The sequence below is a fragment of the Triticum dicoccoides genome, chromosome 5B (assembly GCF_002162155.2).
Source record: "Triticum dicoccoides isolate Atlit2015 ecotype Zavitan chromosome 5B, WEW_v2.0, whole genome shotgun sequence".
Classification (NCBI taxonomy): domain Eukaryota; kingdom Viridiplantae; phylum Streptophyta; class Magnoliopsida; order Poales; family Poaceae; genus Triticum; species Triticum dicoccoides.
The window spans coordinates 211,248,451-211,271,346 of NC_041389.1; the positions used below are offsets into that span (position 1 = coordinate 211,248,451).

The 22,896-nt window shown below is 48.9% G+C and overlaps 1 protein-coding gene across 2 annotated transcripts in view; it reads right to left on the bottom strand.

The window, feature by feature from the left end:
* Positions 1-507: 507 nt before the first annotated feature.
* Positions 508-22,896, bottom strand: part of LOC119308100 — a 37,545-nt gene continuing 15,156 nt past the window's right edge. For both annotated transcript variants that reach the window (XM_037584211.1, XM_037584210.1), the window contains exon 4: positions 508-899. In XM_037584211.1, coding sequence (XP_037440108.1) covers positions 735-899 — 165 coding nt within the window. In that variant the 3' untranslated portion in view covers positions 508-734. The remainder of the gene's footprint in view (positions 900-22,896) is intronic.

Here is a 22,896-nt window from a genome sequence, read left to right on the forward strand (position 1 = left end):
GACAGAAATTATTGTGTACGTAAGAGATGAAGAGAACGTATATAGTTGGGCCATAGATTTATCCATGGAAGAAATACTACAATGCCATCATTATAAAAGACTATAATACTATTTTTGTCAACAGGTAAGTTTTAATCTCACCCACTCATCTGCATCAAAGTTTTAAAGCTTTTAAAAGAGGGTGTACTAAAGCACATGTCATACTCTCTATGCTTGGTTGTATGGCTCTCAACTGTGTATTCACTTGGTAGTAATATTTGGCACTTCTTTGTCCATGATGTTGACTTCCTACTTTCTCTTTTCAATATCTTCCATTGATTTTAAATACTATAGGATGCTGCTTCATGATCTATCCATTGTGCTACATTGCAGTCGTGGATACAGTGCCTTCCTTATGTTTCAATCTTTTCTTTTATTAAAACCTTGAAAGACCATCTGATACTACGAAACTTTCGTTTTCTGAATCAATGTAGAGCATGGGACCAAATTTAATATATTGTAGTTAAATAAATAAGAAATAAATCATTTCTCGTATTTCTCAAGTACACTTACAATTGGGAGTTACCTAGTATAATCTGTTATTCTTAGTGAAGATATTGGGATGCTAAAAATCTTAGTGAAGATTAGGTGTTAGGAAATGGGGAAAATAGGGTATTAGTGCCTGTGGTTAGTGAAAAAACTAATTACAGTATGAAAAAGGTAGTTGTGTCTATAAGTGTTCCATTCTTCAAGTGTTATCTCCTGCCATAATGCAATGTCATGACCTGATTCGTGCTGGGCGAGCCAGGGACTCGCAAAATTTCTGCATCCTCTGCTAGTGGGGGGCGCCAAATAGTGTCTCGCACGTGCCGCAATGTCATCACCGGGAGAAGGTTGTGACCTCGACAAGTAATCTCTAACTGCATTTGATACACAGATAGTTCATGTTAATGTGGATTTGTGGGGATACCGCTATGTTACACTTGTTTAAGCAGCAAGGTAAGGTATCATTTACGCTCAAGAAATTGTACAAATTAAAAAATTTATCATGAATCATGAGCTTTTTTTAATGAATGAACTCTTTACTTATGATGCCACAAAATATCGATCAAACAAATCTTTCAAGTTTAGTTATGTAGATGGTGGGATGCTAAAAATCTAAAAGGGTGATTGATTTATTTCCTACACTACAATTTTTTATCTAGTAGTGGCCCTGATATTATTTTCCATTAAATGGTCTAAGTGGTTGAAGAAACAAACATATACCTGAAAGATGTGACACCAGTTGTTAAAATGATCCTTCACACTAATCGACAATGTGAAAAATGCATATTTGGATTACCTTTCCCCCCATGTTTATAAGAGAACTTGAAAAGGTTGGTACATCTAAATGATTAAGTTCATTGTGGTAAAATCAGCTTACCCTTCTTTATATTCTAGACTTGGCGTGGTTGCCCATACATTTTAGTTATTTAAGTTCTAGACCTGCTGTGTCTGCTTGCATATTTCCTTATTTATTCAGACTTTCTGACACTCTTCTTTCAATGGTATGACTGGTCCCTCAACTATGTGGTGCATGTGGTGCCTTCATCAATCTCAGTATCTATTGATGCGGTCTTTCATATATGCTCATAGAGGTGTGTTGTGCGCTCGTAGGGATGAGTGGCCTAAGTGTGTTTTTGTTTGTTTGCTTGTGTGTGTGTGTATGTGTGTGTTATTTGTTTCTATGTCTCACTATGTTTCCAAATTAAAATGTCTTGACATGCTTGCAACCAAATTTTGAAATATGCCAACATGAAAATGGTGATAAAGTTTTAATTTTCATCGAAAGTAGTTCGGTGTAATTACACTTCTAATGATTTTCTATTGCTTGAAAAATGAAGGTCCCAATGCACTCAGTTGATATTCTGACTGTAGTTTGAATTGAAAATGTGCCGACGGATATGTATGTTGTATTAATGCATTTGAAGTTTCGTGTTTCTAAATTTATGGACTCAAATACTAGAGCACACAGTTGCACAATCAACAACTGGTTTATAAACCTCGATGTTATACCCTAAATGTGATTAAAAGACTAGCTAGAAACAGGTGCAATAAAGAAAATACCACAATGTATAGCAAAGTTCATCACAACCAAATGTTTGGCATAAATGAAGAAGGGAGTAATGACTGTAAAATACTATAATTATTTTGTAGTGATGCATTCATAGCTTCCTCTCGTTGTGATTGTGTTCCTAGAAACTGCATAATTATAGATGCACTTTTCTTTTGAGTTGGCATGCAAAAAAGGTAAATCTTAAAAAACAAGGTGGAAACATACAATTGATAGAAGCACGAGGACAATACTATTTTGTGATTGACATGTGTTTGTTCAGACGAAGACATCCATCTAATCCCATGTATTTCTTCCATGGTTCATTATAGGATCCAACAACAGCGGCGCTTGCATGTCATACCTTTCCCGAAGGTGTTGTTGTTTGAGAATTCTTTTATAGTTCATGTGTTGTCAAGGGTGATGGGAGGTGTTGCTGATGGTTTTGTTGTTTTGTGTCATTGCTCTTGCCAGATTTTTTTTTCTTGTGCTATTCTTATTTTGACCCCTTTCTTGGTTGCGTGCATCCTTAGTGTATGGACAATGTATAAATATTTTGTCATTGCAGACTTCGACAATAATCTATACCATGTTGATAGCAATTATGTTTGGATTTCGTGATGTGTTCACATGTTCATATAAAAAGGTTTACACAAATGTTTATAGTACATGATATATAGTACATTCACACAGGAGAAGCCCCATCATAAGAGGGTGAACTGATTTCAAACATAGCATAACATCCTTCTTGCATTTCCCTAATAATCGTTGAGGGAGTCTTGGACTAGGGGGTGTCCGGATAGCCGAACTATCATCATCGAGCGGACTCCAAGACTATGAAGATACAAGATTGAAGATTTTGTCCCGTGTCCGGATGGGACTTTCCTTGGCGTGGAAGGCAAGCTTGGCAATACGGATATGTAGATCTCCTACCATTGTAACCGACTCTGTGTAACCCTAGCCTTCTCCGGTGTCTATATAAACCGGAGGGTCTTAGTCCATAGGACGACAACAACTACAACAGTCATACCATAGGCTAGCTTCTAGGGTTTAGCCTCCTTGATCTCGTGGTAGATCCACTCTTGTACTACCCATATCATCAATATCAATCAAGCAGGAGTAGGGTTTTACCTCCATCGAGAGGGCCCGAACCTGGGTAAAAACATCATGTCCCTTATCTCCTGTTACCATCCGCCTAGACGCACTGTTCGGGACCCCCTACCCTAGATCCGCCGGTTTTGACACCGACATTGGTGATTTCATTGAGAGTTCCTCTGTGTCGTCACCGATAGGCTTGATGGCTCCTTCGATCATCAACAACGACGCGGTCCAGGGTGAGACTTTTCTCCCCGGACAGATCTTCGTATTCGGCGGCTTTGCACTGCGGGCCAATTCGCTTGGCCATCTGGAGTAGATCGAAAGCTACGCCCCTGGCCGTCAGGTCAGATTTGGAAGTCTAAACTTCATGACTGACATCCGCGGAGACTTTATCTTCGATGGATTCGAGCTAGAGCCGAGCGTGCCACACTGTCTCGATGGCCATGATTTAGCTCTGCTGCCGGACAGTGCCCTGGAGGCCGCACACGAGTCCGCTCCGACCCTTAACTCGGAGCCGACTGTGCAGATCGAGGATGAGTGGTTAGACACCGCCTCGGGGGCTGCAACCTCTACGGTGATGGAGCCGAATACTGACCTTGTCCCCTGTAAAGCTCGTGACTCCGAGGTGCCGGACTCCGAACCTCCCGCGCCGCCTCTAACCGAATCCGATTGGGCGCCGATCATGGAGTTCACCGCCGCGGACATCTTTCAACACTCACCTTTCGGCGACATCCTGAATTCGCTAAGGTATCTCTCGTTGTCAGGAGAGCCCTGGCCGGACTGCGGCCATGACGGATGGGATGCGGACGATGAAGAAATTCAAAGCCCACCCACCACCCACTTTGTAGCCACTGTCGACGATCTAACCGACATACTAGACTACGACTCCGAAGACATCGACGGTATGGACGACAATGCCGGAGACGACCAAAAACCAGCGCCTACGGGGCACTGGAAAGCCACCTCGTCATACGACATATACATGGTGGATACCCCAAAGGATGGGAATGGCGATGGAACAGCGGAGGAGGATCCTTTCAAGAAACAGCCTAAACGCCGGCGTCAGCGGCGCCGCTATAAATCCCGCCACAGCAAGAATGGAGATTCCGGCACCGGAGACAATAACACCCCGGACAACGCCGAAGACAACCCCCTCCAGCAAGATTCAGCACAGGAGGGCGGAGAAGCCAGCCCTCATGAGAGAGCGGCAGACGAAGAGGTAGATGATGATAATTACATACCTCCCTCCGGAGACGAGGCAAGCCTCGACGACGACGAATTCGTCGTACCTGAGGATCCCGTCGAACAAGAGCGTTTTAAACGCAGGCTTATGGCCATGGCAAATAGCCTCAAGAAAAAGCAGCAACAGCTTAGAGCTGATCAAGATTTGCTAGCCGACATATGGACTGAAGTCCTTGCGGCCGAAGAGCATGAACTCGAACGCCCCTCCAAAAGATACCCCAAACGCAAGCTGCTCCCCCGATTAGAGGAGGAGGCATATGAACCTGCATCACCAGCCCACAATACGGCTGACCGACCACCTCGTGGCCGCGACAGAGAGGCCTCTAGGCCCTCCACTAGAACCATACCCCGGCATCGCTCGAAAAGTACGAAGCCACGGGGGAATGCGCCAGACTTGCGAGACATATTGGAGGATAAGGCAAAACAATCAAGATCGATCTACGGATCGCGTGGGCGCCCCACGATGCGCCACGATGACCGTCGCGCCGGATACAGCAACTCCGTCCGGGCCGAACACAGTAGACAAAGCTCGCTTGAGCTACGTCGTGATATAGCCCAATATAGAGGCGCCGCACACCCACTATGCTTCACAGATGAAGTAATGGATCATCAAATCCCCGAAGGGTTTAAACCCATGAATATTGAATCCTACGATGGCACAACAGACCCCGCGGTTTGGATCGAAGACTATCTCCTTCATATCCACATGGCCCGCAGCGATGATCTTCATGCCATCAAATACCTCCTACTCAAGCTTAAAGGACCAGCTCGGCATTGGCTTAACAGCTTGCCAGCATAATCAATTGGGTGTTGGGAGGACCTGGAAGCCGCATTCCTTGACAACTTCCAGGGCACATATGTGCGACCACCAGACGCCGATGACCTAAGCCACATAATTCAGCAGCCAGACGAATCGGCCAGACAATTCTGGACACGGTTCTTAACAAAGAAAAATCAAATTGTCGACTGTCCGGATGCAGAGGCCCTCGCAGCCTTCAAACATAACATCTGCGATGAGTGGCTTGCCCTGCACCTAGGACAGGAAAAGCTAAAATCCATGGCAGCCCTCACATCACTCATGACCCGCTTCTGCGCGGGAGAGGATAGCTGGTTAGCCCGCAGTAACAACCTCAGTAAAAACTCTGGCAGTCCGGATACCAAGGACCACAATGGCAGGTCGCGTCGCAACAAAAACAAACGCCGCGTTAACGGCGATAACACTGAGGATACAACAGTCAACGCCGGATTCAGAGGCTCTAAACCCGGTCAGCGGAAAAAGCCATTCAAAAGAACTACTCCGGGTCCGTCCAATTTGGACCGAATACTCGACCGCTCGTGCCAAATACATGGCACCCCCGAAAAGCTAGCTAATCACACCAACAGGGATTGTTGGGTATTCAAGCAGGCAGGCAAGTTAATTGCCGAAAACAATGACAAGGGGCTGCATAGCGATGATGAGGAAGAGACCCGGCCGCCGAACAATAGAGGACAGAAGGGTTTCCCCCCACAAGTGCGGACGGTAAACATGATATACGCAACCCACATACCCAAGAGGGAGCGGAAGCGTGCACTCAGGGACGTATATGCGATGCAGCCAGTCGCCCCGAAGTTCAACCCATGGTCCTCCTGCTCGATCACTTTTGATCGAAGGGACCACCCCACCAGTATCCGCCATGGCGGATTCGCCGCATTGGTTTTAGGCCCAATCGTCGATGGATTTCACCTCATAAGAGTCCTGATGGACGGCGGCAGCAGCCTAAACCTGCTTTATCAGGATACAGTGCGCAAGATGGGCATAGACCCCTCAAGGATTAAACCCACAAAGACGACCTTCAAAGGCGTCATACCACATGTAGAGGCCAGTTGTACAGGCTCAGTTACACTGGAAGTGGTCTTCGGATCCCCGGATAACTTCCGAAGCGAGGAGTTAATCTTCGATATGGTCCTGTTCCGCAGCGGCTATCACGCTCTGCTCGGATGGACCACATTTGCAAAGTTCAACGTGGTGCCGCATTACGCATACCTCAAGCTCAAGATGCCAGGCCCTCGAGGAGTCATCACGGTCAATGGAAATACTGAACGCTCCCTCCGAACGGAGGAACACATAGTGGCTCTCGCGGCAGAAGTACAGAGCAGCCTCTTAAGGCAATCCTCGAGTCCGGCCGTTAAGCGGCCGGACACGGCTAAACGCGCTCGGAGTAACCTACAACAAGACCACTTGGCACATTCCGAGCATGCGTAGCAATGCGGCCCCAACCCCTGCCCTTACAAAATTGCAAAACTGGTCCTTCGCGTACATCAATACGCTCTAGAGATACCATGGGCATAGGGGGAGGGGCACGACCACCACAAGCCCAGAATGCGGCTTAACCGCACCAGGGGCTCCCAAGTGTGTCACTCTTTTTCTTTTTTCTTTTTTTCTTACCCACAAGACTCCGTTCACCAGAGGCCCTGTCCGGCAGCAGACCTGCTGAACTCACGATGCAACAGCCAGGGAAGGAAAAAGGCTACGACGAGTATCCAGGTGGTCTCCATTACGAGCATTAAATCCGTTTTCATACACCATTCTGCAGCCTACCCCTGGAGGGGGACATGTTTAATAGTCCTACCCCTTGCTTACCGCACTATTTATATCGTTCTGCATTCATGGCAGTATTCCTTGAATAAACAATGCATCGCTTTTTGCTTATAATTGCATTTCTTTCTTATATATATGTTCATTTATGACATGTCGCATCCGTACACTCTGGTACGGCTAAACTCACCAGGGGCTTAAGTTCCCCACATTATGGTGTGATAAGTCCGAACACTTTCACAAGTGCGGCACCCCGAACTTATAGCATTATATGCATCGGCTCCGAATCATGTCTTGGGTCAATAGTTGGGTTTGCCCGGCTCCCATGTTTTGGTACCTTACGTTCCGTTATATCGGCTAAGGTAGCACTAGGAGAACCACTGCGATTGCGCCCCGGTTGAGCTGGGCGAGCGCCTCAGTGGAGAAAGCTAAAACTGACCGTCATGATAAGGCGAGAGCTGGTCGCTGTTCGAGAGGTCTTTTCGAGTCCCTAAAGACTTATGCCGCTTAGAGCGAGGAACCGGCTTTTTTCGGCCCAGGCGTGGATAGCGCCCCGAACTCGGTCTTCCGAACACTAGGGGCTTCGCCGAAATTTAAAATTATAGAATTCTATGGCTAAGTGAGAGTGTTCAAGCATTATAAGTCTGGTTGCCTCGTTCGTTGTGTTGAGCGCCTCCCTAGATGGACCCAAAAATGGGAACAAGAGCGCTCAAGTTTATCCCGAACACCCCAGCACTTGTGGCATGGGGGCTGAAGCCGACGACTTGCCATCTCTCAGATTTGATAAACGGCCGCATAGAAGGTAATATTTTAAATTAACAAGCGTTGCTTAGCGCATATGAACAATGTTCTCAGTGCACAGGATAACACATTGCGAGTCTACTCAAATATTACATCTTTGGAGCACTCACTCGCAATCATGCGGGCACCCTTCAGGACACTCTTATAATACATTTCGGGCGTGCGATACTCCTTGCCCGCTGGCGGCGCGTCCGTCAGAAGCTTCTCAGCGTCCATCCTGCCCCAGTGCACTTTTGCATGGGCAAGGGCCCGACGGGCACCTTCAATGCAGGCGGAGTGCTTGACGACTTCAACCCAGGGACACGCATCCACCAGCCGCCGCACCAGGCCGAAGTAGCTCCCAGGCATGGCCTCCTTGGGCCACAGCCGAACTATGAGGCCCTTCATGGCCTGTTTGGCCACCTTGTGGAGCTCGACCAGCTGCTTTAGCTGGTCGCTAAGGGGCACCGGATGTCCGGCCTCAGCATACTGAGACCAGAAGACCTTCTCCGTCGAGCTCACCTCCTCGGCCCGATAGAATGCGGCAGCATCGGACACGCTGCGGGGCAGATCTGTGAACGCTCCTGGAGAGCTCCGAATGCGGGTAAGTAATAGGTAATTCACATTTACATGCTTACTTTGCATGAAAAATGCCTTACCCACCGCTATCTTCTTTAACGCCTCGATTTCCAGGAGGGCCTTGTGGGCTTCGGCCTTAGCGGCTTTGGCACTCTCAAGAGCCGATGCAAGCTCGGACTCTCGAGTCTTTGAGTCGCGCTCCAAGCTCTCATGTTTTTCCACGAGAGCCTGGAGCTCTTGCTGCACCTCCGCCACCCGCGCCTCCTGCTTCTCTCGCTCGGCTTGTTCCGCGGCCGCATCGCGTTCCGCCGCGGACACCGCCTCCTTCAGGGTCGCCACCTCGTTCGTGGCCCCTGGAGTACCCACGTTATCCTTGTTATTTCTCTTGCAACCAAAATCCTTTTTCTGTAAGGTACAAATTTAATACGGTGTTACTCACCTTCCTTGTCCTCGAGCTGCTTCTTGGCACGGCCGAGCTCGTTCTCGGACCACTCGAGGTTCTGCTTCAAAGCATCGACCTCCGCAGTCAGTGCAGCAGAGGTCAGCAGCGCAGCCTGCAATCCCATATTGACATATTTTTTAGAACTCCTGCGTATATCTTTTTTAGATCCTCAGTTCGGCTTTTCTTTCCGAACACCGAACCAAGCATCAGGGGCTACTGTCTATGCGGTATTATATTACATGTCTTAAAATTCTTACCTCAAAGCCTGTTAGAAGGCTGCTGCAGGCTTCGGTCAGCCCGCTCTTGGTGAGCTGAACCTTCTGAATCACCGCACTCATGATAGTGCGGTGTTCTTCTTCGATGGAAGCGTCGTTGAGCGCCTCCAACAGGTTATCCGGCACCTCCGGTTGGACGGAGGCCGTCGGTGTCACAGTCTTGCCCGTCTTACGAAGGGGCCGCCTGCCGGACTCCAGAACCACTGCAGGTTCCGGTGCGGAGTCCGGTGCGAAGTCTGGGAGGTTGCCCTGCGGCACCTCCGGAGCCTCCCCCTCCTAGTGGGTCCCCTCCTGGGATCCCACCTCGGCGTCGTCAGCGTCACGAGGGGTGGAGGCGGTCGGAAGGAAATCCATATCCGACGTGCCCAAGGACCCGCTCGACGAAGCGGGAAGATCGTCCTTGGCCGGACTACAGGTTGTATGCGGCATTAGAAAGACACCGCGTGGCAAAAAGAAAAATTATAAATCATCCAGGAATCCGGATACTTACGATCTTGCCAGGGGCTTAGCCCTTGAGGGCCACTCCTCGTCGCCGTCGTCGGCGTTGGTGGAGCAGTCCGGAGGAAGGGTCCTTCCCTTCTTGGACCCTTTGGCCTCCCTCGTTGGGGAGGCCTTCCTCTTCTTCTCTCCCCCCGCTGGGGGAGAGGCCTCTTTCTCCTCCTCCTCGGGGGAGGAGTCCGCCTCGGAGTCATCGGACGCTGAGTCCGATACCACCTGGCGTCGGGAACTCCTTCGGGTTCCCGTGGCCTTCTTCTTGGCCTTCTTCTCCGGCACTACGTAAAGTGCCGGGACCAGCAGCCCTGTCAAACGGGCGTCCGCTGGGTCTTCTGGAAGGGGAGCCGGACAGTTAACCTGTCCGGACGTCTTCTGCCAGTCCTGTTAAAGGCATTGGGAGTTTAGATCCCGCATAGAGTCAAACTATGAAAAACGAATGTCCCGTAAAGGATAACATAGCTTACCTCGCCAGCTGGACGCTGCGAGCTGAATCCGCGATCTTCGGTAGCGGATGCGGGAGCTTCGGCGCCCTTGAACAGCACCCTCCAGGCCTCTTTGTACGTAGTGTCGAAGAGGCCGCTCAAGGTGGTGTTGTGCCGGATTAAACTCCCACAAATTGAAATCCCGTTGCTGGTAGGGGAGAATCCGGCGGACGAGCATAACCTGGATCACGTTGACAAGCTTGAGCTTCTTGTTCACCAGGGTCTGGAGACAGGACTGGAGTCCGGTCAGCTCCTCCGAACTACCCCAAAGCAAGCCCTTCTCTTTCCAGGAGGTGAGCTGCATGGGGATGCCAGATCTGAATTCGGGGGCCGCTGCCCATTTAGGGTCACACGGCTCGGTGATGTAGAACCACCCCGATTACCACCCTTTGATGGACTCCACGAAGGCGCCCTCGAGCCAAGTGACGTTAGGCATTTTGCCCACCATGGCGCCTTGGCACTCCGCTTGGCTTCCCTTCACAACCTTCGGCTTGACATTGAAGGTCTTTAGCCACAAGCCGAAGTGGGGCTGGATGCAGAGGAAGGCCTCGCACACGACGATAAACACCGAGATATTGAGGATGAAATTTGGAGCCAGATCGTGGAAGTCCAGGCCGTAGTAGTACATGAGCCCCCGGACGAAGGGTTGGAGTGGGAAGCCCAGTCCGCGGAGGAAGTGGGGAAGGAATACGACCCTCTCATGGGGCCTGGGGGTGGGGATGAGCTACCCCTTGTCGGGCAGCCGGTGTGCGATGTCGCTAGACTGGTATCCGGTGCTGCGCAGCTTCTCGATGTGCCCCTCCGTAATGGAGGAGGCCATCCACTTGCCTCCCGCTCCGGACATGGCTGGAGAAGGTTGAGGTGAGATGTGCGGACTTGGGCGCTGGAGCTCGAGTGCGCGGAGATGAATAAGCAAAGGAGGAAGAAGGCGTAGGTAAAAGAGGTGGATCCTTATCCCCTTATATATGGGCGGACGAAAACTGTGCGTCCCCACCAGCCTGGTAAAACTCGCTTATCTCCCAAGAGCCACAATCAATGGTGCGGTTGGGTTACCCACGTCCGTATTGATGCGAATCCCGGAATAAGGGGAACACGATCTCTGCTTCGATAAGACGTGCCAAGGAAACCGCTTCGCTAAACGCGCTGAGGTGGTATAATAAAAACGATTCAAGTGAAGGCTTGGTAGTGGTGTGACGTCACGCCACAAAATACGTCAGCAGATTGAACTTGTGTACATATTATTCTCTCTACGGTGGTATGTGGAATTTATTTTACAGAGCCGGACACTATCCTGGCGTTCACAATCTTCTATGAATTATTCGGAGGAGGAACCCGCCTTGCAATGCCGAAGACAATATGCGTGCCGGACTCGTCGTCATTGAAGCCTGGTTCAGGGGCCACTGAGGGAGTCCTGGACTAGGGGGTGTCCGGATAGCCGAACTATCATCATCGGCCAGACTCCAAGACTATGAAGATACAAGATTGAAGACTTCGTCCCGTGTCCGGATGGGACTTTCCTTGTCGTGGAAGGCAAGCTTGGCAATACGGATATGTAGATCTCCTACCATTGTAACCGACTCTGTGTAACCCTAACCCTCTCTGGTGTCTATATAAACCGGAAGGTTTTAGTCCATAGGACGACAACAACTACAACAATCATACCATAGGCTAGCTTCTAGGGTTTAGCCTCCTTGATCTCGTGGTAGATCCACTCTTGTACTACCCATATCATCAATATCAATCAAGCAGGAGTAGGGTTTTACCTCCATCGAGAGGGCCCGAACCTGGGTAAAAACATCGTGTCCCTTGTCTCCTGTTACCATCCGCCTAGACGCACAGTTCGGGACCCCCTACCCGAGATCCGCCGGTTTTGACACCGACAATCATGATTTTTACAGTTTCCAACAACAATCATCATGCTTAGTTGAGAAACCTGACTTACACAAAATAAGTTATGCTTTAGCTTAGTGATTAGATCCTAACAGGAACCATCATGCGACTTGTGAGCCGAATGCATGGTCTCAACAACAACGGGTTATCATCTTATTTGGAATTAACTTTAGACCAAAATTGTGTTTAGCCCCTACTGCTCAATTAATGTTTACAAGAACAATAATGATACACAATTTACCACACAACTTTGTTGAATTGTGCAGCTGGAAATATTCTTGTTTTTCAACAAAGTCTCATATATTAATATCAAGATGACAACAATTACACTAAGCATTTGCAATTTTAAAAATATTATAACCTACTTTGAGACTTTGAGAATGTGTACACTAATATACAGAAAAGAAAAATGATAAATAATAAAATTCGATGTGACCAATTACGTAATCCACCATCCACCATCGTTGATGACATGCAACTATGAGAAAGGTTCTCTGGAAGCAAAACCTCCAAGAAGGAAATAATGCGTGTTGTCATCATTGTTAGATTCAATCACTAAACGTGAGATCCAGAGTTCTCATTAATATGTGCCAATAGCAAGGACACAATGTGTAAATACCACCATTGCTAGGAGAAACCAGTCAAGGTTAGACCAAGGTTACCCCTCGCAAAGTCGAGAATCAATATGAAGAGCGCCACCTATCTAAAGTAACCTTGTGTTGCTGCCACCACTTGGTGAAGAAGATAATGTTGCATAGAGGGGCACACACAAATGTGCTTTGTGAATCTTGTTGGTAGGCCCAGGGAGAAGTTGAAGACCATTATTTTTTATGTGTTTTCTTTGCCGGCCATTGATCTCTCTTCACTCGAAATGGAATTTAAAGAAGATGAAATTTGGCGCTTGATCAAGAGCTCCCGACAATGTTCTAGGACCAAATGGGTTTCTCTACTCATTTTTTTCATACCTATTGCTTGATCATCAAAATGGGTATAATGGTGGCGATTAATGATATTACGTGTGTGTGTGTGTGTGTGATAGAAATTTCCATGTGCTTAACCAAGATTTGACATCCCTACAGCCAAACCAAGATGGGGTAGTGGACATTGGTGATTCTAGGCCTATTAGTCTTGTCCTTAGGTTGGAAAACTATTTATGAAGGATTTAGGAGTTCATGACCCTCAACCTTGACGAATTAGTTGCTAAAGATCAAAGAGTATTCATCTGGGGAGGGCAATTAAAGACTACTTCATGCTCACTAGTCAATCTGCAGATCTTTCTACAATTGCAAACGTCTTTGATATTCCTAGAACTACATATAACTATCGGTTTCTGTGCCATTTTTTCTTCAAGTTCTGGAGAAAATAGGTTTTGTCTGTCAATGGCATGTGTGGGCTGCTCTATCTCTATCATCGGTGAGAACTAGTCCTGATAAATGGGCATTCGGGTAGGTGCATATGGCAGGTTCGGGGATTGTGGCAAGGAGGCCCTCTCTTGACACCTTTTTACCAACTGGTCATGGATGTCCTAACCAATATGGTAGATAATGTGGAGTCTTACGACATCTTTGAGTAGCATAGGCATTGGGGTGTGTCGGAGCTAAATTCAGCAACTCCCTTGGTAGGGTGTCCCAGCTAGGTGATTTGGCACGATGCTAACAAGAGGCAAGATTTACCCAGATTCAAGCTCTCCAAAGGAGATAATATCCAACTTTCTAATTCGGTTTTATTGTGTTCGAGTGTATACAAGGTACATGTAAAGTACTAAGGGATTAAATCTGATCTACATTGATCCTGACCCCCTCTTATATACACAATGGGGGTCCTAGGGTTTACAAAACTAGGTCGGTTATGTTGGTGGATGTAGAGTCTCTGCATGGCTCCATCGTAGGATTGTACTCCAAGTCTTCCGGAATCTCCACATAATCGACTATAGGCTGCCAAAAGCGACCCAGGAAAGAACCGACCTAGGGTGGCATAGCTTTGCTCACCAGGTCGGGAACCAACGTGGCGAGGACCCCTTTGCCCAGGACACCAACGGTAGCCCATGAACCTGCCTTCAAGCCTGGCTGCACTTCTGGTCATTCACCTTGTACACCGTCTTCGATCGTCGTCTTGAAACAGGTTCGATGGAACGTCCCCAATCAGTATTGTCACATAGTCGGCCTCCTGCCAAGCTTCTCCCCAGGTGATGAAAACCACTTCAGTCTTGAAAATGTCTAAGGTGATGACCAATCTGCGAACAAGAAAGGTTTCCTGCGCACCCTACCGCTTGGCAGGCCAAGTTCCTGCATAGTTCACTCAACAACTAACCGAATAGTTATGACATGCCATACTGCTCTTATTGAGCAGCCCCACAAGATCACATGTCATCACTCTTTTGACAATCAAGGTGGCGTGCGGGAACAGGCATGGGCCCCACCCACGTCAATCACATCAGTGCTTTGATTCTCAAGTCTTAATGACAATGACCCGATCCTCAATGTAATTAATGTCGTCATGGGGAAGAGGGACACAGGGGATTATGCTCCACGTGGTAGGATAGCCTACCACTTTTCATCTCCCTCACTCACTATATAAGGGCAGGGGTAGAGTGGGATAAAAGTTTTACGCCATTCCCCCTGCAATCTTCTTCCTCACTCTCACACTGCCAAACACCAAATCACTCCATTTCTCCTCGACTTTTGAGTTGCTCTCCATGCACACAACTACCAGCAATAGGTTCATGGATGGGGAGCGTCGCCTAAGGAAGGCTAGCGAGCCAACATCGGCAAAGCCTCTGCCATGGATCCTGCAAAGGAGAGAGTCGCTTCCCTGACCAAAGGGAAGTGGAAGCCCTTCAACATTGCGCGGGAGCAACTGGACCGGCTCTCCGATGCAGGATGTCTGTGAGCGTCGGAAGTAGCTTTTTCTCATGCCCCGCTCACTACCAAGGAAGGCAATGCTTGGTCCAAGACAGTGCCCCAGCCCAAGGCTAGCGAGCGGGTATGCTTCGTCCACTTTCTGCTCCGTGGGCTAGCATTTCCCATACACCCCTTCTTCAAGGGTCTTTTTCATTTTTATGGTCTTGAACTCCACCACCCCCCATAGGTGGGGCTTTCCTTTGCCATGAGCCACACTTCGACTTCTGGAAAAAAAATTGCATCAAGCTACACACAACGTCACCTGAATGCGGTGAGACTGCATCGGCCGGGTTCTCGGCTCCAAGTACAATCCGGGGAGTTCGTGGAGAGAAACATAAGGTGGCAGGAGGAGTGTCTCTACATCCTGGATGTACAGCTGCCAGACCCACCTCAGGCTCGCATCATCATGCCACTAAGCCCTACCCCGCCAATCAGGTGCAACTCCTGGACCCCAAGGAACTATCCACAGGAGTATGTGATGGTTGGTAAGTTGATGCGCAAGGTGGTCGAGCTAAACGACCAAGGGCTGACACACGAACACGTCATGCACGTGGCCCTCAGACGTGATTCCAATTACTACAAGCTCAGGCCCATCCAGTGTTTGATTTCACTAGCGAAGACCACCCGACCCATGTCATCTGAGGTGCCTTCTTCAAGGGGAAGACCATGAAGGAAAATATGTCTCGTATGTTCAAGGGAAATGTAAAGGAATTCCCCAATGGTGCATTTGCACCAGCTTTGACACCCAAAATAAAGCTATAAAGGTAAGCATTTGCTCGCACAATCGTATTCTTTGTCAATTCCAACAAGCCGTGGTTGATTATTTACTTGTTGCAATAGCCGTGGGGCAGATGGGCAGCCGACGTCTGCTCACTAGCCCCACAAATGGATGGCCCCTAGCCAGAAGACCTGAACTGGTTATGAGCCGAGAATACCACCCAAACCCAACACGTCAAAATGTAACAAGGTGCCCATGATTGAACTCGATAATCACATCGATGAGGTTGTGGAGGAGTCCAATAGAGAGATCGATGAAGCCGAGTTGCATCGCTATGAGATCCGCAAACAATCTATGGAGGCGGGAACCTTGGCCATGGGCACCGCCAAGCAGGACCCGCCTGAGGAATCCCGAGGCATCAGGATGTGAGAAGCGCCAGAAGGTGCACTAGGACCAGGCAACCGGCTTGGCTCCCTATCTTCTGTCCAAGGAGCGACCCCACTAACCAAGGTCGGCAAACCTTTTCCTACTACCCAAAAACCTCGGAACAAGCTGACAAACACCTTGGAAGCAACTATCAATAGTGTTTTTACTAAATTTACCTTGAAATCATTGGGGTAATACTCATTTTGATTGTTCTGCTGGCCCTTGTGCAAGTTTGGCGCCATGCTCGCCGTCGCCCCGACAACACCTACAATACCCTCTGTCGTTGACACCCCCAGCAACGAGAAAATCGCCTTGTTGGCGAGGACTGTTACCAAGCTCCTCCTCCTCCTCCATGGAATTCCACTGTTGTCCTTGCAGCTATGGGGGTGGATGAGGTTGGTGGGGCCGACCAGGCCATTGATGACCTGACGCTGCTACACACCGTTTGCAAAACAACCTGCCTGCCTTGGAGATGGGTAGTGCAAGCCAAATATGCTCCTCTAAGGTTACACCCCCGGAGGCTAGAAACACAGAACACACTAGGGAGGTGTAAACTTCCCGGTTTGCTAAGTGGAAGAGCAAGACCTTCTGCCCCTCCCTTCAGTCCAACCAACCCGACCACGACAGTCGAGCCATCAACCACGCACATTACCAACACCACTGTCAACTTCTACTGCCATGCTTGGCATGGCCGTGGTACCAAAAGCCTACGTGAAAATGTGTGTGACCACTTCAGAGGCCGCGTCAACCCTTCCCGGCCAGAATGATAAGAAATCCTAGACGAACCTGACATTGACGTGATGCCAAGGGGCTTCCTCATAGAAACAAGGGAGCGAGTCAACGCCATGAACCAGGGCTTGAAGGACATGAGAGATGTCTTTGCGGCTGATATGGAGGTAAAATTTTCATCTTGCTTTTAAATTAGAAAAAGATAGCATAGCCAGTAGACTCAAGGTGTGTATCGGTACAAAATCCATCATGCACCTAGGTCTTGAAAATAACTTGGCGTCCTTGCATACCGCGATCCCCGACGTGCAGCTCAACATGGAATTTGTCAGGCTGCAAGTTTGTTTTGATAGACATAGTAGATAGAGAAAAAAAGGCAATGTGTTGTAGTCCCCGAGACTCAGGTCGGGCACAAGTCGCCGACCTAAGGATCAAAACCATCCTCAGTTGGTATCTCATCCTTTGTAATAAAAGAAACTATCGATCTACTAGCCCCCAAGACTCATGTTAATTTGATAAATCAGCCCAAGGACCGAACTTGAGCACGGTAGCACACATAGAACAAAATGGATATGCAGTTGCCCATGAGACTTAGGTCGGGCACAAATGGCTGACCTGAGGTTTGGAATCATGTTGGGAACTCCATAATGCTTAGAGTGATTGAATCGCGCATGAAGTATCCCCTGAGATTGAGGTCAGCTTTAGAGAAGTCCACCTCAGGATCGAATCTCTTGAGGCACCTAATACTAATCATTGTGGTTCGTTCTGGTGATATGCAGAAGGCCAACCAATTCGTCCACAACCTCACCCAGGACCTGGTGAAGGTCGAGAACATGCTGGCTTAGTCTGAGCTCAAGGTACAGTGCCTAGAGCAGCTAGCCGAAAATACTTTAGGTATGTCATATTGTATGTTTTAATCTTCCGCTTCAATTTTTTATACAGCTCGAATTATTGCTAATGTAATATTGTTGCCTTTTATTAGTGGCCAAGAAGCGTGTAGCCAAGTTGGAATCTCAGCTCCAGAATGCCCAACAGTAGGCCCAGGTTGCCCAAGAAGAAGCCCAACATTCCCAGGGCAAGGCTCAGAAGATGTCTGCCCTCCTCGAAGAAGAGCTCTTGACGGGCTGCCCTGATATGCGTTTGCCCTTCTCCAACAGATCTCAACAAGCACATCGAGGACTACGACTAGCTGAAGGTCGAAAGGCATGCCATGGAGGATGACCTAAAGAAGCAGACCTCAGACCTGAACGAGGCTAAACTATGCTAGCGTACCGGCGAGGACCTCAAGGTTAGGCAAGCTGACAACGTCCTGGCCGATAAGCTGTATCTTCTGTAGTGCACTTTTGGATGCCGACGCTACCCCGAGCTGACACAAACTTGGTGTGATTCAGATTACTTCGACAATCTACCGAGAGTATTGCCCGCGCACACGTCTTCTACCAAGGCAGCCCTGAACCTGAGCATGGGCAGTACCAAGCTTTTTGGGGGAAAATTCAGGACTTCTCATGTCCTATTATTCTTGTCGATAAGATCAAACAGCTGAGGAGCTGCAAGCTTTCTTCCGTACGGTGATGGCAGCTATTTTTCATATGTTGTGCCCCAGGGAAGCCACCCGGACACTCACTTTCACCTTGTTCTCCGTCTTTAGGGTGCTCCTTTTTGGACCAACTTCTAGAAGTCCGTGGTTGCCCAGGAAGGAGCACTTCAGGTGTGGGCAATGCTTCAGGACAACTTCCCTAAGCTCAACATGCTGCCTATCACGAAGGCGAACCCCTTGGGACCGGAATGCCAGGGCGTGCTCCCGAACAACTTCTTCTACAAGGTCATGGAGATGCCTGGCTGACCGAGCAAGATTCCCTTGAGAAAACAATAGTGCAGATTAGTAGTAGTTTGAACTTGGAATGCCGAGTATGTGTTTGTAAAAAAACTTTGAGCATCAACTACTGTAAATAGTTTTGTTTCCAAGATGCATTGGTCTGAAGTTTTATGTTTGTGTGCTCCCATTGTACCTGTTAATGTTTCAGCATTGGATTTCGTATGCTGTGACAACTAGGGTTTGACTTCACCCACCTTGGGCACGCTACCAGGTGTCAAGGGAAACCACGGCCACCTATGGGACCAGGATGGCCCCTTGCTGGTTCGGCAGGGGGGAGTCGCATTGCACAAAGAGCAGACCAACGCAAGGCAGCACGGCAGGGATCACACAGGCAGTTTAACCAGGCTCGGGCCGCCGCGAGGCGTAAAACGCTACTCCTGCTTTGGTGGATTGATGGGAAAAGGTGGTGGTGGTGTGGTGTACACTTGCCCGGCAAGGGTTGCTTCGGGGCAGCAACAACTACGTGCGTATGGTGCTGTGAGTGATCTAAACTTCTAACCCCTTGAATCGTTGCCATGGGCCTCCTTTTATAGATCAAGGGGTTACCACAGTGGCAAATTAGTCATTAGACACTGATATGATAGCAAACAGTGCCATCATACCTAACTCTGCAGGTTGACAACGTGCATTTAATGCGTCGCTTAGTGTCATGTCGTTGGTTGCCCGGCAAGGCCTGCCGGGATAATTCGCCAGCTCCACACATACTCGCTTTACACGTCACTGGACAAGTGTCATCTGTGGGTTCTTTTGGTAGGAAATGGTCGCCATGTGGCGAATGGCTGCCACTTAATCATCCTGCGTCTTGACACCGCACTGGTCGATGACGTGGGTCACAATGGAGTAGTCGGTGGGGTGATCTGGTCTCCGCGAGTCCCCGCAGGCCCTGCCGGGACGCCTTGGCCCTATTCTTCTGGGGGTGGCCTTACCCCTTGCCGGGCTCGCCTGCCCGGCAAAGGAGGCATCTCTCTTGATAACATCTGGTCCTTCTGCCACAGTCTTGGTTCCTTCTGATGCTTCGAATCCCTTGGTCTCTGATATGTCTCCGTCGTATCTATAATTTTTGATTGTTCCATGCCAATATTATTCACTTTCATATACTTTTTGGCAACTTTTTATATTATTTTTGGGACTAACATATTGATCTAGTGCCCAGTGCCAGTTCCTGTCTGTTGCATGTCTTATCTTTCACAGAATATCCATATCAAACGGAATCCAAACGGGATAAAAACAGATGGAGCTTATTTTTGGAAAATATGGCAAATTCCAGAAGAAAGATCCACGCGAGACGGTGCCCGAGGTGGTCACGAGGCAGGGGGGCGCGCCCTCCCCCCTGGGCGCGCCGCCTACCCTCGTGAGCCCACCGTAAGGCGGTTGATGTTCTTCTTTTGCCGCAAGAAAGATAATATTCGGAAAAAAATCACGGAAAAGGTTTCAGGCCAATCGGAGTTACGGATGTCCATATATACGCGAAACGGTGAAACAGAGCCAGAACAGAATGCAGAAACAGAGAGATAGATCCAATCTCAGAGGGGCTCTCACCCCTCCCAAGCCATGGGAGCCAAGGACCAGAGGGGAAACCCTTCTCCCATCTAGGGAGGAGGTCAAGGAAGAAGAAGAAGAAGGGGGGCCCTCTCCCCCTTGCTTCTGGTGGCGCCGGAACGCTGCTGGGGGCCATCATCATCACCGTGATCTTCACCAACACTGCCGTCATCTTCACCAACATCTCCATCACCTTCCCCCTTCTCTATGCAGCGGTGTAACCTCTCTCTTACCCGCTGTAATCTCTACTTAAACATGGTGCTCAACGCTATATATTATTTCCCAATGATGTATGGCTATCCTATGATGTTTGAGTAGATTTGTTTTGTCCTAATGGCTATTTGATGATCGTGATTGGTTTGAGTTGTATGTTTTATTATTGGTGTTGTCCTATGGTGCTCTCCGTGTCGCGCAAGCGTGAGGGATTCCCGCTGTAGGGTTTGCAATATGTTTATGATTTGCTTATGGTGGGTGGCGTGAGTGACAGAAGCACATACCCAAGTAAGAGGGATTGTTGCGTATGGTAAAAAGGGGACTTGATGCTTTAATGCTATGGTTGGGTTTTACCTTAATGAATCTTTAGTAGTTGCGGATGCTTGCTAGAGTTCCAATCATAAGTGCATATGATCCAAGTAGAGAAAGTATGTTAGCTTATGCCTCTCCCTCAAATAAAATTGCAATAATGATTACCGGTCTAGTTATCGATTGCCTAGGGACAAATAACTTTCTCGTGACAACAAGCTCTTTACTTTTACTAATTTAGTTGTGTCTTTATCTAAACAACCCCTAGCTTTTATTTTTGCGCTCTTTACTTTCTTGCAAACCTATCCTATCACACCTACAAAGTACTTCTAGTTTCATACTTGTTCTAGGTAAAGCAAACGTCAAGCGTGCGTAGAGTTGTATCGGTGGTCGATAGAACTTGAGGGAATATTTATTCTACCTTTAGCTCCTCGTTGGGTTCGACACTCTTACTTATCGAAAACTGTTGCGATCCCCTATACTTGTGGGTTATCAGTCTCTCGTTTACATTGCTCCATCCTTGGTTTGTTCGTGCATGAGTCAGGGGAAAACATGTACCCATGTATAGTTTCCCCAACATAAGCCGCCGGACCTGAGCCATAAGTGTCACTGGGCACGTTGGGTTAGGTCCCAAACCGTGTGCGGACACGTGGCAAGAAAGGGCTGCGTGCGTCGGTTCGCCATGATGACCAGTCAATCCAACATCCACTTCACGTGATTATTGCGTGTCGTGGGGTCGTGGGATTGTAGCACTTAAGGTAAAACAGTAACTTTATGAAGCGTCGCACCCCCGTTACGCGTCCCTCTCTTAAGAGTAGTAAAAGCGGAGCAGCGCGATCCATCTATTCTCTACCCCTCTCCCTCATCTTCTTCCTCTGCAAGCCAAGCAGCAGTTCCTCTCTTCTCCCTCCTGCCGGAGTTCTCCTTACTGCTGTCGTCGGAAATGGGGAAGAAACCCGCAGACAAGAAGATGCAGATGGCTGTGGTGAAGGAAGCCGCCACTGAGGGGTGCAAAAGGGGGGCGGAGTTGAGCAGGAAGCGGAGCGAAGATGTCATCTTCACCCCATCAAATCCGAGTGGCCCCATCCTCGTGGCGAGATATGGATATCTGTGGGGGAGGCTCGTCGAGAAGGTGCACGGGGCGCCGGCGGTCATCGTGGTGCGAAAGGAGGTACCATAGGATTCCTACTATTTCTTCTGCTCCTATTTCATCTGCGGTCTTTGTCCTCCCTTCTCTAGATTCTTTGAGGCAATCATGAATACCTATTGGTTCCATCTTCTTGATTTCACGCCAAATGCAATGGCGACCATGGAAATTTTTGCCCATATGTGCGAGAACTTTGTCGGAGTCAAGCCCAATGTGGATCTATTCCGCCACTACTTTGTCCCGCGGGTGGGAGCAAAGCATATCGCTCTGGGGTTATCAGCTAGATGCCGCGCGTGGCGACGAAGCTTTGGGATTACCTTCCCCGGTAACAGCGGCGAAGGTGGGATGAGTGGAGGGGTGATTGGTGCTAGATCCAGGACAAAGAGGCTCTTGAATTCTGTGAAACCCGGAGGGAGAATGTTGAGCGCGACAGGGACTAGAGCGCCAAGGGCCTCACTGAAGATAGACTGCAACCGACAATCAATAGGATCACTCGTTTGAGGGCTGCCGGGCTGACTATCGAGCATGTGGGGGCCGATTTCCTCCTCGGCCGAATCTCGCTATTGCAGGAAAGGGACAGACCTGCGTGGCTATATGGTGATGCGACAGATAGGATGAGGTTACTACCCGGGCTGGCGAATAGCCTGTCGGTGTATGGCCACGCCTGGTTATGCGACCAACTATTCGGCCGTTTTGAAATGTTCAAACTTCCGGCAACTATCATCCCGCTGAATGTCAATTCTGCCAGGGATCAGATATTGTTGTGGATGTCGAACTGCAATGCTAAAGCGGTGACGAGCACTTGGAAGATTCCCACCCTAGAAAACAAGCTCGAGTGGTCGAGCACCTTGGTGGAGGTGGCTACCAAGGCTGAAACCAGGATGTATAAGCCCACCTCTTCTGCAGAGGTGGCGTATATCTTGAGGAAGGAAAAGGAGGCCAAGGCGGCCTACCTCGCGGAGATGGTGAAGGCCGCGAAGGCCGGGAAGAGCAAGGTGAAATCTGGATATGGGAGCTCTTCTCAAGGCGGTGGCGAGGCACAAGCCACGAAAGGGGCTACCGGGATGAGCCTGCCGGAGGTAATTTTGCAGGGCTAGACACACTAGTCACGGC